General features: G+C 39.0%; 1 protein-coding gene across 3 annotated transcripts in view; it reads right to left on the reverse strand.

Annotated features, from left to right (window-relative positions):
- Window positions 1-9: 9 nt before the first annotated feature.
- Window positions 10-13645, reverse strand: part of LOC126389219 (gamma-aminobutyric acid receptor subunit alpha-2-like) — a 50415-nt gene continuing 36779 nt past the window's right edge. For all 3 annotated transcript variants that reach the window (XM_050042786.1, XM_050042784.1, XM_050042785.1), the window contains exons 8-10: window positions 9802-9954; window positions 8102-8304; window positions 10-4819 (exon numbers count right to left, since the gene is read on the reverse strand). In XM_050042786.1, the coding sequence (XP_049898743.1) occupies window positions 4511-4819; window positions 8102-8304; window positions 9802-9954 (665 nt within the window). In that variant the 3' untranslated portion in view covers window positions 10-4510. The remainder of the gene's footprint in view (window positions 4820-8101; window positions 8305-9801; window positions 9955-13645) is intronic.

The following is a 13645-nucleotide window of genomic DNA, read 5'->3' on the forward strand; positions in this document are numbered from 1 at the left end:
AGAATTGAAATGATATGTGTTTTATTAGAAACTGTGCATCGAATCAAGCATCCACCTCGTGAACAATCATTTTATCTGGAATGTTTAAGATTTTATCAGGATGTTGGAGAAATTTTGAATTAAAAATAATTTATATCCGACAATGTAGTTAATCAAAAAAGAAAATAAAAAGGTAGATTTCATCTTCATGCAAAGTTTGATTCAACAATCAAATAAAGTGAAATAAACTTCAAATGTGGATGTGAAGCAAAATCATATCACTTCATGAAAAAAAGTAACACAGTAGAGTACCATATATGGCTACTGATATGGGGCTGATAATGATTGGTCTTTTTGATAAACAGCGTCATGACAGTGATATGTTAGAGCATCCCTATCTCCTTCAGAATAGGTTTATACAGCACTTTATCTTTTCTCTTTTTTCTAAGCACAGAGCCACATGCTCTTAAAATACAATCATTGGTTGTCCCTGTTATTTTGTTGCGGATGTTACTGGATTACATGATGACTGTATATGGCTTCTGAGTTAGTCCAAAGTGTAAACCACAATCAATCTGCATACAAATATGACATGAAACTGCAAATCAAACCCTGGCTGTATCCTCTCACTTTAGGCCTATTACACAAAAGAATTGCTGGCAGAGGACTGTTACTATCATCCACACATGATTCACTGGAGTTCATATTGGCACAAAGCAGTCGTGTGTTTGCAGTCCTTTCCCTTTCATATCTGTAATGAGTTCAAAATAGCTTATGGGATCATGAAATGTGTTGTGGATAGCCAGACACTGGATATGAATAATCACCTAAAATTGTTTGTGGCAGACATGCTGATTAGTCCTGCCACATGGTGCTCTAGCCTACACCAAACAAATCCACACTATCCTCCAGAGTTACTACCTCCACAGGTAAGCCAATTAAAAGCTGTAATATACACATTTTTAACAAGGTTACACATGTTTTCGAATGATTTTTATCTGAGGATTGAGTTTGTGAGCATTTAAACCATACAGTAATAATTAACGTATGAATTTATTTGGATTTTGACCCTGCTAAATTAAATAAATATACAGTTTAAATAAAACTGTACAAAATAATTTGATCATTTTTTAAAATCCCTAATCAATATGTGTACACTAAGGTGAAAGGGGGTCACCGATAATTGCACACCTACAAAAATTGATCACCCAGCTCTGCACCTCAAAGTTGTTTTTTAACCTCTTGTAGCTCATTGTTTTGGTTTTAAATACCTACATTTACTGTATGCTTCAAACTGACTTACTCTTCCCAGTGCTACATGGCAGAAAAATAATATATTAGCTTAGCTGGCTTGTGAATAAAGTCAAACATCTAAAAGGCTAAAGTCCCACATGTTTACCTCAGGAGTTGATGGAAACCAAAAAGTGAGAGAATGCTGGACCTTCCAATGAAACGATAATGTGTTTGCTAATACATTAGTCAAAAACTTTCTGAGACAATACTTGGGCAGGGCTGTGTGTCTGTCAGCTTTGTATGGTGTTTTTCTGGCCTCTAGATGTCAAAAACAGATTAATGTTAGTGATGTTCACGTGACATTTCATAAACCATTGGTTGTATTTATTGACCCCCCTAGATGACACGCTTGGTGTAGAAAAAAAGGCTCAAGGAATGGCAATTCACTGTTCTTTCAATGCTTTGTTGAACTGATAGTACCATCTAGGGGGCTCAGAAAATAAAGAAAATGGTTCACATAGCTAAATTAACCCTTTGCTAAGCCCCTACCCTTTGTGATAATCCATCAAGCTGTTGGAGCTAGCATGGAGCCCACACTGTAACTAACTGCACTTCCTGAAGGAATATCAAATTTCTGGAAAAATGTAAAAGCGATTTCAGAGAGAAGCAGACAGAGGCGTCTACAACATGCGCTTGAAGGATATATCCAGGATGACAAACTCACTTGGCAGCAAAAACAGGTTAAAAAGATAAAAATAGTTAGAAGCTAAAGCCGAACTATAGGCTACAGATCACAGTGTAAAAGTGAACCACCACATCACTTGCGATTGAGGCAGAAGACAATGAATATGAAGGGAAAATTCACTGAACTGTTAAACCAGCTATGTGTCATCACAGTGTGTGAAGATGAACGCTGTTTGGCCAAGACCTCTGCCGCCGGATGGGTGGGGAGCTCCAGGGGAAGCCAAACACTGTTCATCTGCACACACTGCGATGATGCACAGCTGGTTCAATACTGGCAAAGTTTCCCTGCTTCCCTTCACCAGTTCCTATACAGCAGGGTTGGTCTTTATTCAGTGTTATAATCATTAAAAAGCAAAAGTGGCATGTGTATACATTCAGTAGGCTATACCTGTAGTACTTAGCTAGCTGGCTAACCCTACACTTTTCAGGGTTGGATTTTGGTTTTGGAACAGGGAAGAAATATATATCTCCATCCGACCTCTTCAGGCAAAGAGTTTCATTAATAAACGTGCCCCAGGCACAACATTTAGCTCAAAATCAATAAAACCAGCCTGAAAATGAAGGAAATCTGAAATGATTACATTTGAGTCAATGGAGCACAGCTGTGTTGTTGTTGGACCCTGGTCAGAGCTGGCCCGATGCTACGCTATGACTGGCCAGTCTGTGTAGGGGGCAGGACTTAGCGAAGGGTCAATTTGGCCATCAATGATAAATGCATTTGCAAACATATTAAATTGTGCATTATTTTAGTTTCTATTGACTATCAAATCCCTCATACATCTATTACCTTCATAGATTTCCATTCTGTTATTAAGACAGATACTGCCGATAGTATTATTAAGATTAAGATAAAGATAGTATTAATCAAATTAAATACATTTACAAGCTTATTTTTTGTAAAAAAAAAAAAAAAAAAATCAACGTTTAAGTATTACAAATAGATATTTTTTTTGTAAACTGTCCACGCTAACAAAACATGACAGCATACACGTTTAAATATACCTTTCAAAGCTTTGTCTAATTCAGTAAGTTAACCATTCATTATTTAACTGCTTATCATTTAACACCTAAACACAAACTTTGTGCCTCTTTTGTAATTCTTTTTCTTGTTTCTTTCTCTACTTCTCAATGTACGTAAAATGTATTCGCATTAGTTTTTCAAAAAATATTTGACCCTTAATTGACCCTTCCTAAGTCCCGCCCCTTTTTCGCTCTGCGCTCCAACAACAGTTGAGTCAACTTTCCCATTTCCTGTTACTCTTCAGTGTGCTATGTGTTAGTTAAAAATGTTGAAAAGAAAACCAAATCTGATGTGGTTGCAGAATCTGCACAATCTTCTTTACAATCAGTCTAGTTTACGAATAGCTACCACCATAGCTCTCCATAGCCAGCTGCAGTGGTCTCTCTGCAGTAAAGAGAGACCAATGTTAGGTCAACACCATGGTCCATATTCAGTAATAAATACATAGAGTACTTTACTGATCCCCAGAAGGGGAAGAAGGGACACATAACCGGCAGTGCAGGAGCAATGTTGGCTGATAGTCTTGTCATTCTCGGTCTTTACTTCTCCTTTTTTCAGTGAGACTAGAAGCCTCAATTTTACCTTGTTTTGCTTTGTTTGTAAAAGTTAACATCATAAATATGTTATTCCATTGCATACTGTAGTCTTTGCTGTCAGCTTCTAGAAGCTGTATTGCCTGACTCCCAGAAAGCATCTAATAAACACTGTAGTACCTGGCTAAACAAAAACGCTGTCACTATGTTTCTTTTTGTCAAGCTTGCCCAACCTAGCAACAGTAACTACGGGGGGTGGGACTTAGGAATGGTGAATTCCAAATGATAGCAGTGCAGACTTGAAAGTGGCAGCAATAAACGGTAGGCTATTCCATGCACAAGAACACTAATGTTGCAGCTTTCTCTGTATTTTTGACCACCTTTTTGGCATGGTGTGTTTCAGTAACTTTGGAGGTCAGTGTTTGATTGCAGCCCCATACCTGCAGTCACAGATAATAAAACAACTTTTACACTGTAACAATATTATACAAGTGTGTTTTTGCATTGGCTTGGACAGAAAACAAAAAAGAGTCAGGCCACTCTTAGATGGCAAAAAAAGTAGGAAATATGGTAAAATCAGTCCCTTTCACTCAAAACAAAAATATTTACTGTAATATCAAGAGAGTGGGCATTACCAGCAAAATTCAACACATTTAGAAGAAATCTTAAATAAAATGTATGTGTTCATGTGTTTACTCTTCATTTGATTTGTATGTACAGTGGCCACATACTGTAACTGGAAACATACTTTCAAGGAAATATGCACTCTAATTGAAGTAATCACACAATATGTCACCATGAAACCATGAATATAAATATACATACACATTTACAAAAGCCGGGCTTTTCAAAAGTGCTGCAGACGGTGTAGAAAACAGGCGGAGATAGAGGATCACACTGCAATCCAGGACTTCACTCTGCAAAGGTATGTGTACACAGTTGCTGGAGGTATTTGGTTCGTCTCTTAGTCCCCAGACCAGAACCCATTAAAAACTGGCCTCTAATTAGAGTGGACCATGTCTTTTATAATGGGTTCTCTGTTTAAGTAGGTGGCCCAGTAGACGAGGTTGAAGGTCCCAAAAAGAACTGGAAACAAAATCCTTGACATCCTGTCAATTTTGCTGACGCTGTTGAATGTCTTCTTGCTGTCTGGGGCTTTGCCATCTGCTTTGGGCTTGTTAGGATCCGAAGCTCCACCTTTGGCAATAGTTGGAAGCGTGCTGGAGTCCTTGGTGATGTTCGGTGCGTAATTGGCCACTGCTACAGCGTAGGCGTTATTCTTCTTGACAACAGATGCCCTCTCTTTTTTCTGTTGAAAGAACACAAAAATTAGACATAAACACTCTAAGAGACAGAAGCAAGTCTGAAACCCGTCACTTGTCACCATCTCCCAATGGATTTGAAACATGTAAATGAGGGAGGTGGCAATGGATATCTTGCAGGAATGGATCTGCACAAAGGCCAAATATGTCAACAATTTGACAAGCAGGCACCGTAACTGTCATAGTTTTGTGTATTTTTTCATCCTTACATTACTTCCAGTGATGTTTAAAACATAGAGCATAGGGGGACGGATACAATAAGCAGGAGGAAGTCACACAGGATGAAATATTTGTATGAACTTTTCACAACGACACTGGTTCATTTAGGTTAGATATAACTATTCTCTTTGATTGGAGAAATACAAAGATTTCAAGTGTGGCCTCAGTTGCTGAAGGTCATCACAAAAAAAGATGATACGTGATTAATGATTATTCTTCATTGATACTTATAGAGGTATGGCTTTCACAAAATTTAAATTAGTTTTTCTTTGATCCAAGCAGAGTTGGACATTAGCACCAGCCACCAGCCAACTGCTGGTAATAAATACAAGTGGCTGCTTGATTTTCTTCACTCACGAGCAGTGACGTTGTTAGGCCTGGACGTCCGAGGCTTCAGCCCTGAAAGTTTTATGAACAGCCCTGGATCTAAATAGGCTGTATATCTATTTAAAAAATAAGAATAGGCCTAATAATATTAATAATTATGATGATAATATAATTAGACATCATCATTTATTAGCTAATTGTAACTTGCATCATTAATCTTAGTTTCCAAAATAACTAAAGCAGACAAAGCAATGGCAATATAATAAGTAGCTGATAGACTTTGGAATCCACCAGCCATTGTAGCAGGTGGACAAAAAAGTTAATTTCCAACCCTGGCTCCAAGCCGCTTATATTGCTTTAACTTAGCATTCAAAAGGAAATGTTGATTGCACAATGTAATGACTATGGAATAATGACACCATCTGCATTTAGATTGATTCCCTATAAAGCCTTGATTTCACTGAGCAATTCTGTCCGCCACTGTGTGCGATCTCCCGGGAAAATGATGGCTCAATTTAACAGCACAAAGGAAGTGCAACCATTGCGCAACCAAAACACAAGGAGGACAGCACTTTCATTTTCCCCAGTAGCTGGTGGTATGAGTATCAGTGTAAGTTCTTTGGCCATTGTTGCCCCCCTGTCTGGCCTCAATGCCCTTCTGAAAATCGCATGCCCATCAGCCACTGTGGCCTCGGTGCCCCCTCTCTGCCTGTCTTCTTTTTTCCCTGCCCTGCCTCTCTGCCTCCTCCTGTCAAGTCCGCCCCAGCAATGAAATGTTAGCAGGCTACATGTACTTGATTGGTCAACAGTAACTCCTGTCACTCCTAGTGCCAGAGTGCACTCAGAGTTTCCACACATTTTCATGGACAAAATTTCAATTTTTTTCCATGACTTTTCAAGGACCTATGATACATTTTCCAGTACCATACACAGTGTATAACATTAACAGCTCTAAACACTATGCCTGTACACCAAGTGTAAATTACTGCATTGTGGAGCAGTCCAGGCACTGGAGGTCTGAGGTGGTCTGTGGATTCTGAGCAGTAGAGCTCCCACAGTAGGGGAGTGGCAGCTGACAGCTTGGTTGGCCAATTGGATCAAACAAAGAAAGCTCTGCACCTTCGAACTATTACACTCTACTTTCAGACAAACCAGTTAAAACAAACCAAAATGACCATGGGCGCTCTGAGTGACAGTAGAATGACCTAGGCTGGCCATACTACTTGCTCCATCTCAAAATGCAGTACAATCTTAAAATAGTAGTGGGGTACAGTTATGGAAACGTTAAGTCATACTGTGCATTATTTTTCATGCCCCACTTGCCTGGTGTTATTCAAATATTTGAGATCCAAACTATATTCAAACATAATTGCAGCAAGCTGGCATACATGGAGGGACAGACGTAGGGAGAAAATGAAATGTACGTGATGTGAACAAAATGTCGCCACACATTGACGCATATGAGCTAGCCTACAGAAAATACATTAGTTGTTATGTTACATGACATGGAAGATAAACCATGTAAGAATAATGCAACAAGTAATTGAATTACACACAACAAAATTCCATGACTTTTCCAAAACTTTCAATGATTTTTACTATTTCCGTGACTTCTCCACGCCTGGAAAAGTGTATTGTGAAATGTGCTTTGGATGTGGATGTGCATGCAATATTTTTCAAAATAAATGTACAATGTTGGTAAAATACCATGAATTTACATGTCGGTGAGGATTCTCAGTCATCCAGGTCATGGTAATCATGAGTGCTGTATCGTAGGGCGACTGGACTTGCTTGTGTTTCTTGAAGACGTTTTGCCTCTCTAGAAGCCTCTTGGATGAGAGGCTGAACGTCTTCAAGAAACTCAATTTCCCTGTGCCTCAAAAGCAGGCGGCTAGGTTGTGAAATAAACATCATGGTTTGGCTCTACAGTCATATGGGAAGCAAACACCGGGCTCCTGGGTGAAAGTCTGGTTTGTTGCACCCATCCACGACCATTCCCTCCCACCCTATAAGGACTTTCCAGCTCCTTAAATTCCATCGTTGTCCAGCAGCATTTCAAACTGACCCCTTCTGACAGCGTTACAAACTGATGCCACTCACTGTGAAAGAATATTTTTTCATCAGAGTCTGACTTGGAAATCACCGACCAAGCAGTGGTATTTGACAACTTTGGAATGCGAACGGGTTGTAAAAAAATTATGTTTTTATTTCTCTAGAAGAAGAAGTGAAATCAAAATGGTGTTTTCCAACTTATGGCCTTGAAGGCATGTGGCCTTTTGTGCCCCCAAAAAACTGCCCTGCTGCAGGCCAAATGTGGGCCTGGTTGCTAGGCAATGGTTGTCTTTACAACAGCAACACCAACAATAACACCACTTGGAAACGCATGTGGATAAATGTTTAGATCTTTGTTTTCTGCTTGGTTTCAACATTTGCATATATGCATGTCTTGTCTATATCAAGTCATTTAATTTTTATTCTTCATTGATATCTTAACCAGACTTTGTCATTTGTCAAGTAATTAGCTGTAACAAACAGTCACAACACGTTAGCTCCCCTTGTGGAGGCTTAACACAGCCATTGATGCTGCCTCCCTCTGCCTCTGACAAATGTTTTCGAAGCTCCAATCTTCTGTGTGTGCACTGACTTCTTCAACATACAGTTACACTGCTAATGAATTCTCTTTGAAAATGGAGCCTGTCAAAAAACACTCTTCTCCTCATTACCTTGTCAGTCACAACACTCTTTCCATCCCAAGCCCAGCCACGCTTTGTGAAGTAATTGACGGTGGCAAACTCAATCAAAGCGGAGAAGACGAAAGCGTAGCAGACAGCGATGAACCAGTCCATGGCAGTGGCGTAGGCAACCTTGGGAAGGGAGTTCCTCGCACTGATACTCAGTGTCGTCATAGTGAGAACAGTGGTTACACCTGGAAATACACAAAAAGAAAATTTCTTTTGATGGTCTGTTTCTTTGAAGAATTGTTTTATATAACACACACATATATATAACACTGTAACTACTGTTTTACCCTTTTCAGAGTAAGTATTAGTCACTACTGTCCTCTGTACCTTTACAGTATAAGGTCACTATTACCCTACTCTTCCCTCAAAACCACTGACCTTCAGTAATGCTTTAACTGCTCAGCAGGTTTGCTATCTTTGGCCAAAGGACACAGTTTATTCTCGACTTCTGTATCTTGTTTCTCTTTCTTTGAGCCAACCAGTCTTAGGTCACTGTTATTAGTTCCACTTGGCTTACAAACACCAACAGTAGCCTGTCCAACTGGATTGAAAAAAACACTGAAGCCTCTCAGCAATGTCTCCTCTTTGCTCTTTATCCTGTTTTCTCCTGTTCCCACCATTTGTCAGCAACTTTCAATCATTCTCTGTATTCAGTCCCCGGTGCTGACAAAGGTGGTTTTGACAAAACTAGAGAGAAAGCCTTATGCCATCATGTGCGTAAGATCCAGCATTAACAAAGCTTAATCACAATAATGCCAGGTTGGACCGCAGCAGCAGGGCCAGCCCTATAAATGCAAAAGTCTGTGACTGAGTGAATGTTGGCGCTTCGCTTCCTGTTTCAAATTAAAAGCTCTAGTGTTTCATGCACAATCCAGCCTTAAACTCGATTTGACTTTTTTTTTTAGATGTTTTATGAATCACTGGGAGAGCATTTTGAGTTTTTTGAAAATCCAATATTACTCCACTATAAAGCATCTTGTTTCAGGCTGTACCTGACTCAGACTTATATCAGTGGAATCAGATTTGGTTATTATGAACGAATATTTGACTATCCGTTCCTTTTTTTTCCAGAAAGAGTTTGAATGTGGTTTGGTGGGAGTTTTAGGCTGACAGTGATATTCATATGCTGTGGTAAACAAGTTAGCCCACCAAGCTACTGTAGGCTAACTACACTAGCGATGAATCAGAAATGTGCAACATTTTTTGCAGACACTAGATATAAAACCAAAGCCAGAGACTACATAATAATAAGTTGCTGCGGGCTGTAAATTCACTACCTCTAAGCAGAAGGCAGAGAATAATGTCATCCCAGAGCCTGACCAGGCAAAGCCTCTTCTCCTCAGGACAGCTCTCCATCTGTTCTGGAGAACAGAGTGAAAGCGAGGAGCGCTCACTCTGCAGCTAAATCTGTTAGACCAAACCATCACCAGAGGCTTGCTCCACATGAAGAATGTTGGCCGACCGGGGAGTCTCCAACTGATTCAAATCTTTGGCTTTACGGGGGCAGCTCTAATCTTGTTACAAAGTAACTTAAATACATATTTCTAATACAAGTAGGCTAACGGAAATATCAGCCGAATTATTGGCTACCAGCTTTTTTTTTTTTTAACCTTTAATAATCAATCATTCTCTAGTATATTTGTTTCAAAATGATATGGTCATTGACAAAAGCAGACACTTACCAAACACAGTCCTGGCCGGCACTGATTCTCTGTTCAACCAGAATGACACTTGGGAAAGAATGACTGTCATGATGCATGGGAGGTATGTCTGGATGACAAAGTAGCCAATCTTCCTCTTCAGATGGAAATGAGCTGTCATCACCGTGTATTCACCTGTGGAGACAAGAATCAGAGCCCCTTTAAAGCACCTCCACTGCAGCTACTTTTACTTTCATTTATAATATAATATTTGAGTACTTTTAATTAACCAATGAATTAAATTACTGCACTCATATACACAGCAATCTCTGCTTGTGTAGGTATCAGATGACTGAAATTCATTTTGCTTGCAATCGACACTGAGGTTACTGATGTTCATTGAGATTTTTTAATAATTGTGCGTTCCACAAGAAGCCTTCTTTTGGCCACACTTTTACATTAACACTGTTTTGTAACCTGTTCATAACACCTGAGGTGGAGGTTATCAGACCTTGTTACAGCAGATCTGCTTTTATCTTTCAAAGCTAAAAGGTCATGGCATTGGTTTAATTTGACTGGACATATAACATTATCATGAAAATACTGTATTATGGTCCTATACTAGAGTACTAAATTAAAAAGAATAGATACAGAAAACAAAGTATTTGCTACCATGCTGAAGAGTTGCTGTGTGGCGTTCTGCACCTCAAATAAACATAAAATACAGAGTTAAAGGGTAATTTTCAACCTTGACCCCATTTTCTCATGTTTTTGTTTCTAAGTGACTAATAGGAACAACATTTTTTGAAATTGGTCCAGTATTAAGCGAGAGCAGTGGCCAGGATGCAATTTAAGCACTCAGGGCATGTTTGTACCATCACTTTACATCCATTAATAATGCTTGTTTTGCAACTGACAGGCTCAAATATTTATTTTAAATGTCCAACAAGATAATGATAATGATCCCTACAGAGACAGACCTTCTTTTTTAAGAGTAAGATCGTTTTTGTTCAACCAGAAACAGATCCAGAATTGCAATTGTCAAACCCACCAGACTCTGTTTAAATAAACAGTGATTTTATCACTGTGAAACAGACTCAAAATCAACGGAAACAAAATAAAACTCACAGAAACCATCTTAATTCATCTTTCCATTGTTGTACTAACACAATACTACAGTACTAACTCTAGTTTTGTTGAAATAAACCCCTAATTAACTCACTGAGATGTAAAAATATTCTGGCTCTATACACACTAAAGTAAGTGTTTATTTAAATGGAGTCTGGTGAGTTTGGTAATGGCTGTTTCTGGTTAAACAAAAAAGATCTCATGCTTTATCCAAACAACGTTAGACTTTTTTAGCACTGGTAAAAAAAAAAAAAGTTGTACGCCTTCATGGACCTGTAGTTCTTGAGGTTGCAAATCCCTGAGTGATAACATTATAGCACACTGTCAAAAATAAAGGATGCTTGTCTCAAAACATGCATGGAATTCAAACAAGCTAATCTCTTACATCATAGCATTAATCGCTGTAGGGTACTTATACTAGAGTAAGTTTGATTAAACATATCTATAGTGAATGTAAGAGTATTTCTTATGTAAGTTTGTATGTGAACATTTACAGGCCCCACCGCCGACATCCACCCTCACCATATCCCCTAACTATGACTAGTAGACACCCACTGTATTTATGCACAAATATTACTTTTCCTTGGACAAGAAATTAAGCTACACACACACACACACACACACACACACACACACACACACATATTTACTGCTCCACTGCTGTAACAAATTGTATTTCATGAGAAGAAGAGTAAAAAAACACTTTGTTAATCTAGTATTCATAAACTTAATGAGATGTTGCAAAGTGCTTATCAACCTCACTGTTGTTAAATTAACCTGAACCACACTGATTTGTTAAAATTAAAACCGAAATTATTGTACACATGATTCAGGATCCCTGTCATTTAAAACTGATCCATTGCAATAAATAAGAAATTAAAGGCAACTCCCTCTTCACGGTCAGGAAAAAAAAGCTGGCTATCAGTGATAGTTGAGTTCATGAGTAAAGTGTTGGAAACTGACATATTAAACAACACAAGTGCAACCCCACACCTCTCTCTGTGCTTCACACTGTGTGCAGAACATTATATTTTTATGTGAAGCTTGCAGAGAATGCAGTTTTATTATGCCAAAGCAGTCTTAGACATAGATTATACAGCCTACTTTAGCTGTTAACAGTTCATATTTGATCAAATAATCCATCCATACATAGAAAAGTAGGCAGTATGATTTCCTCTCCGCCAAGCAAAGCCTAATAGCTGACAAGGCCATGAAACAGAGCCAATGCTGCAGTAGCAGGCAGACCTTCCAAAAGGAAGATATCTCAAAGAGAAGCCAAGATTAGACATGAGAAGAAAAAGATGTGTTACCCATGGCAACAGAACAGAGAAACATAGCTCATTTGCTGCTATGAAGGCCTTGATACACACTGCCACTTGGCAAGAGGAAAGTCCTTTTCAGCAGTGGGAAGGGGGGAGGGGGTGTCAATTCCAAGGACTAATCCCAAAAGATTTTTTATTCCCTCTTTTTTTTATAGCTCTGTAGTTGTATCGCCTGCGTTTCCAGCAGTTATGTGAGGACTAATTCTCTCTCTTTCACCATACACACAAACACAAACATTAAACCAAGCACTGGAATTTAGTGGAATTGAGTGCACTCTCAGTACCCTATGGAGCTCTATATCTTCCGTAATTTAATTTGCATGCCAGCCCCGATGCCTGTGTTGTGGATGGGGGAGGAGGAGGAGGAGGAGGAGGAGGAGGATGTACAAGCAAGGAATGTGGCTGAATTTTCTCCAGAGATGCCTGTGATCGCTTCACTCAGAGGGAAGACTGTAATTATAGCATGGAGATGATAATCGCGTCATGTTTCCTACAGATGTGGAAAACATGGCTCCTGCTGACACCACGGGAATATCTCGCTCACTAAGGACACAATGCACAGTGGCAACTGTCCGACAGAGGGCACTGACTCTCACACTGTGGAACATAAGCTTTGCAAATGGAGACTTCATGGAAATTTATCACAGAGATACCTGGAAATGTTTTAAGAGGCCTTTAAAAACTGAACTGCTATCTATATAATATAAATAACAGTGAACTAAATGGCGAGGGTTAATTTGTAAATACAGGCCTTCTTGGAAAGGCTAGATTAAAGGGGCACTACAAGCAATTTAGTATGGCACTTCAATGAAGTTGGAGACTCACAAGATACAGATCTTTTTTTTTAAATGGTCAAAATCATCACAGCAGAGGCCAAGATATCCTGACTTTTAATCACAAGTATGGGTCAAGCCACTAGATCACTTCCCATAATGCAGCTCACTCACATCTTACCTCGGACCCACCATGGTTGGTAAAAACAATGTTTTGAAACTCTCTTCCCCCATTCTCTAACTTTCTGTTACAAATGATTAGTTTAATGACATTGTCAGGCTCATTACTCAATTTTTTTTTTTTTTTAAAGATGAAGTGCCCCTTTTACAGCCCAAAAGTTAAAGCTGCATTGATGAATTTCTGGCCACTAGAGGGCAAAATCTTAAAAACAAGCTGACAGACTTGCAGCCACCATCATATACAGGAGCTGTGTTGGGTAACGGTTACTTTAAAAGTAATCAAAGTATGTTACTGCGTTACTTTCTAAAAAAGTAACCAGTTACTTTATTGCGTTACTCCCTGAGTAAAGTAACTCAATTACTTTAAAAGTACTTCCAACGTTACTCCCTGAGAAAAGTAACTCAAGCACTCAAGCAAGTACATTTGAGTATTCTACATTTCCTATTGGGCAATGGACCACAGGGCGCTAAGCCTACATTTTT

Source organism: Epinephelus moara, chromosome 4 (assembly GCF_006386435.1).
Source record: "Epinephelus moara isolate mb chromosome 4, YSFRI_EMoa_1.0, whole genome shotgun sequence".
Lineage (NCBI taxonomy): Eukaryota > Metazoa > Chordata > Actinopteri > Perciformes > Serranidae > Epinephelus > Epinephelus moara.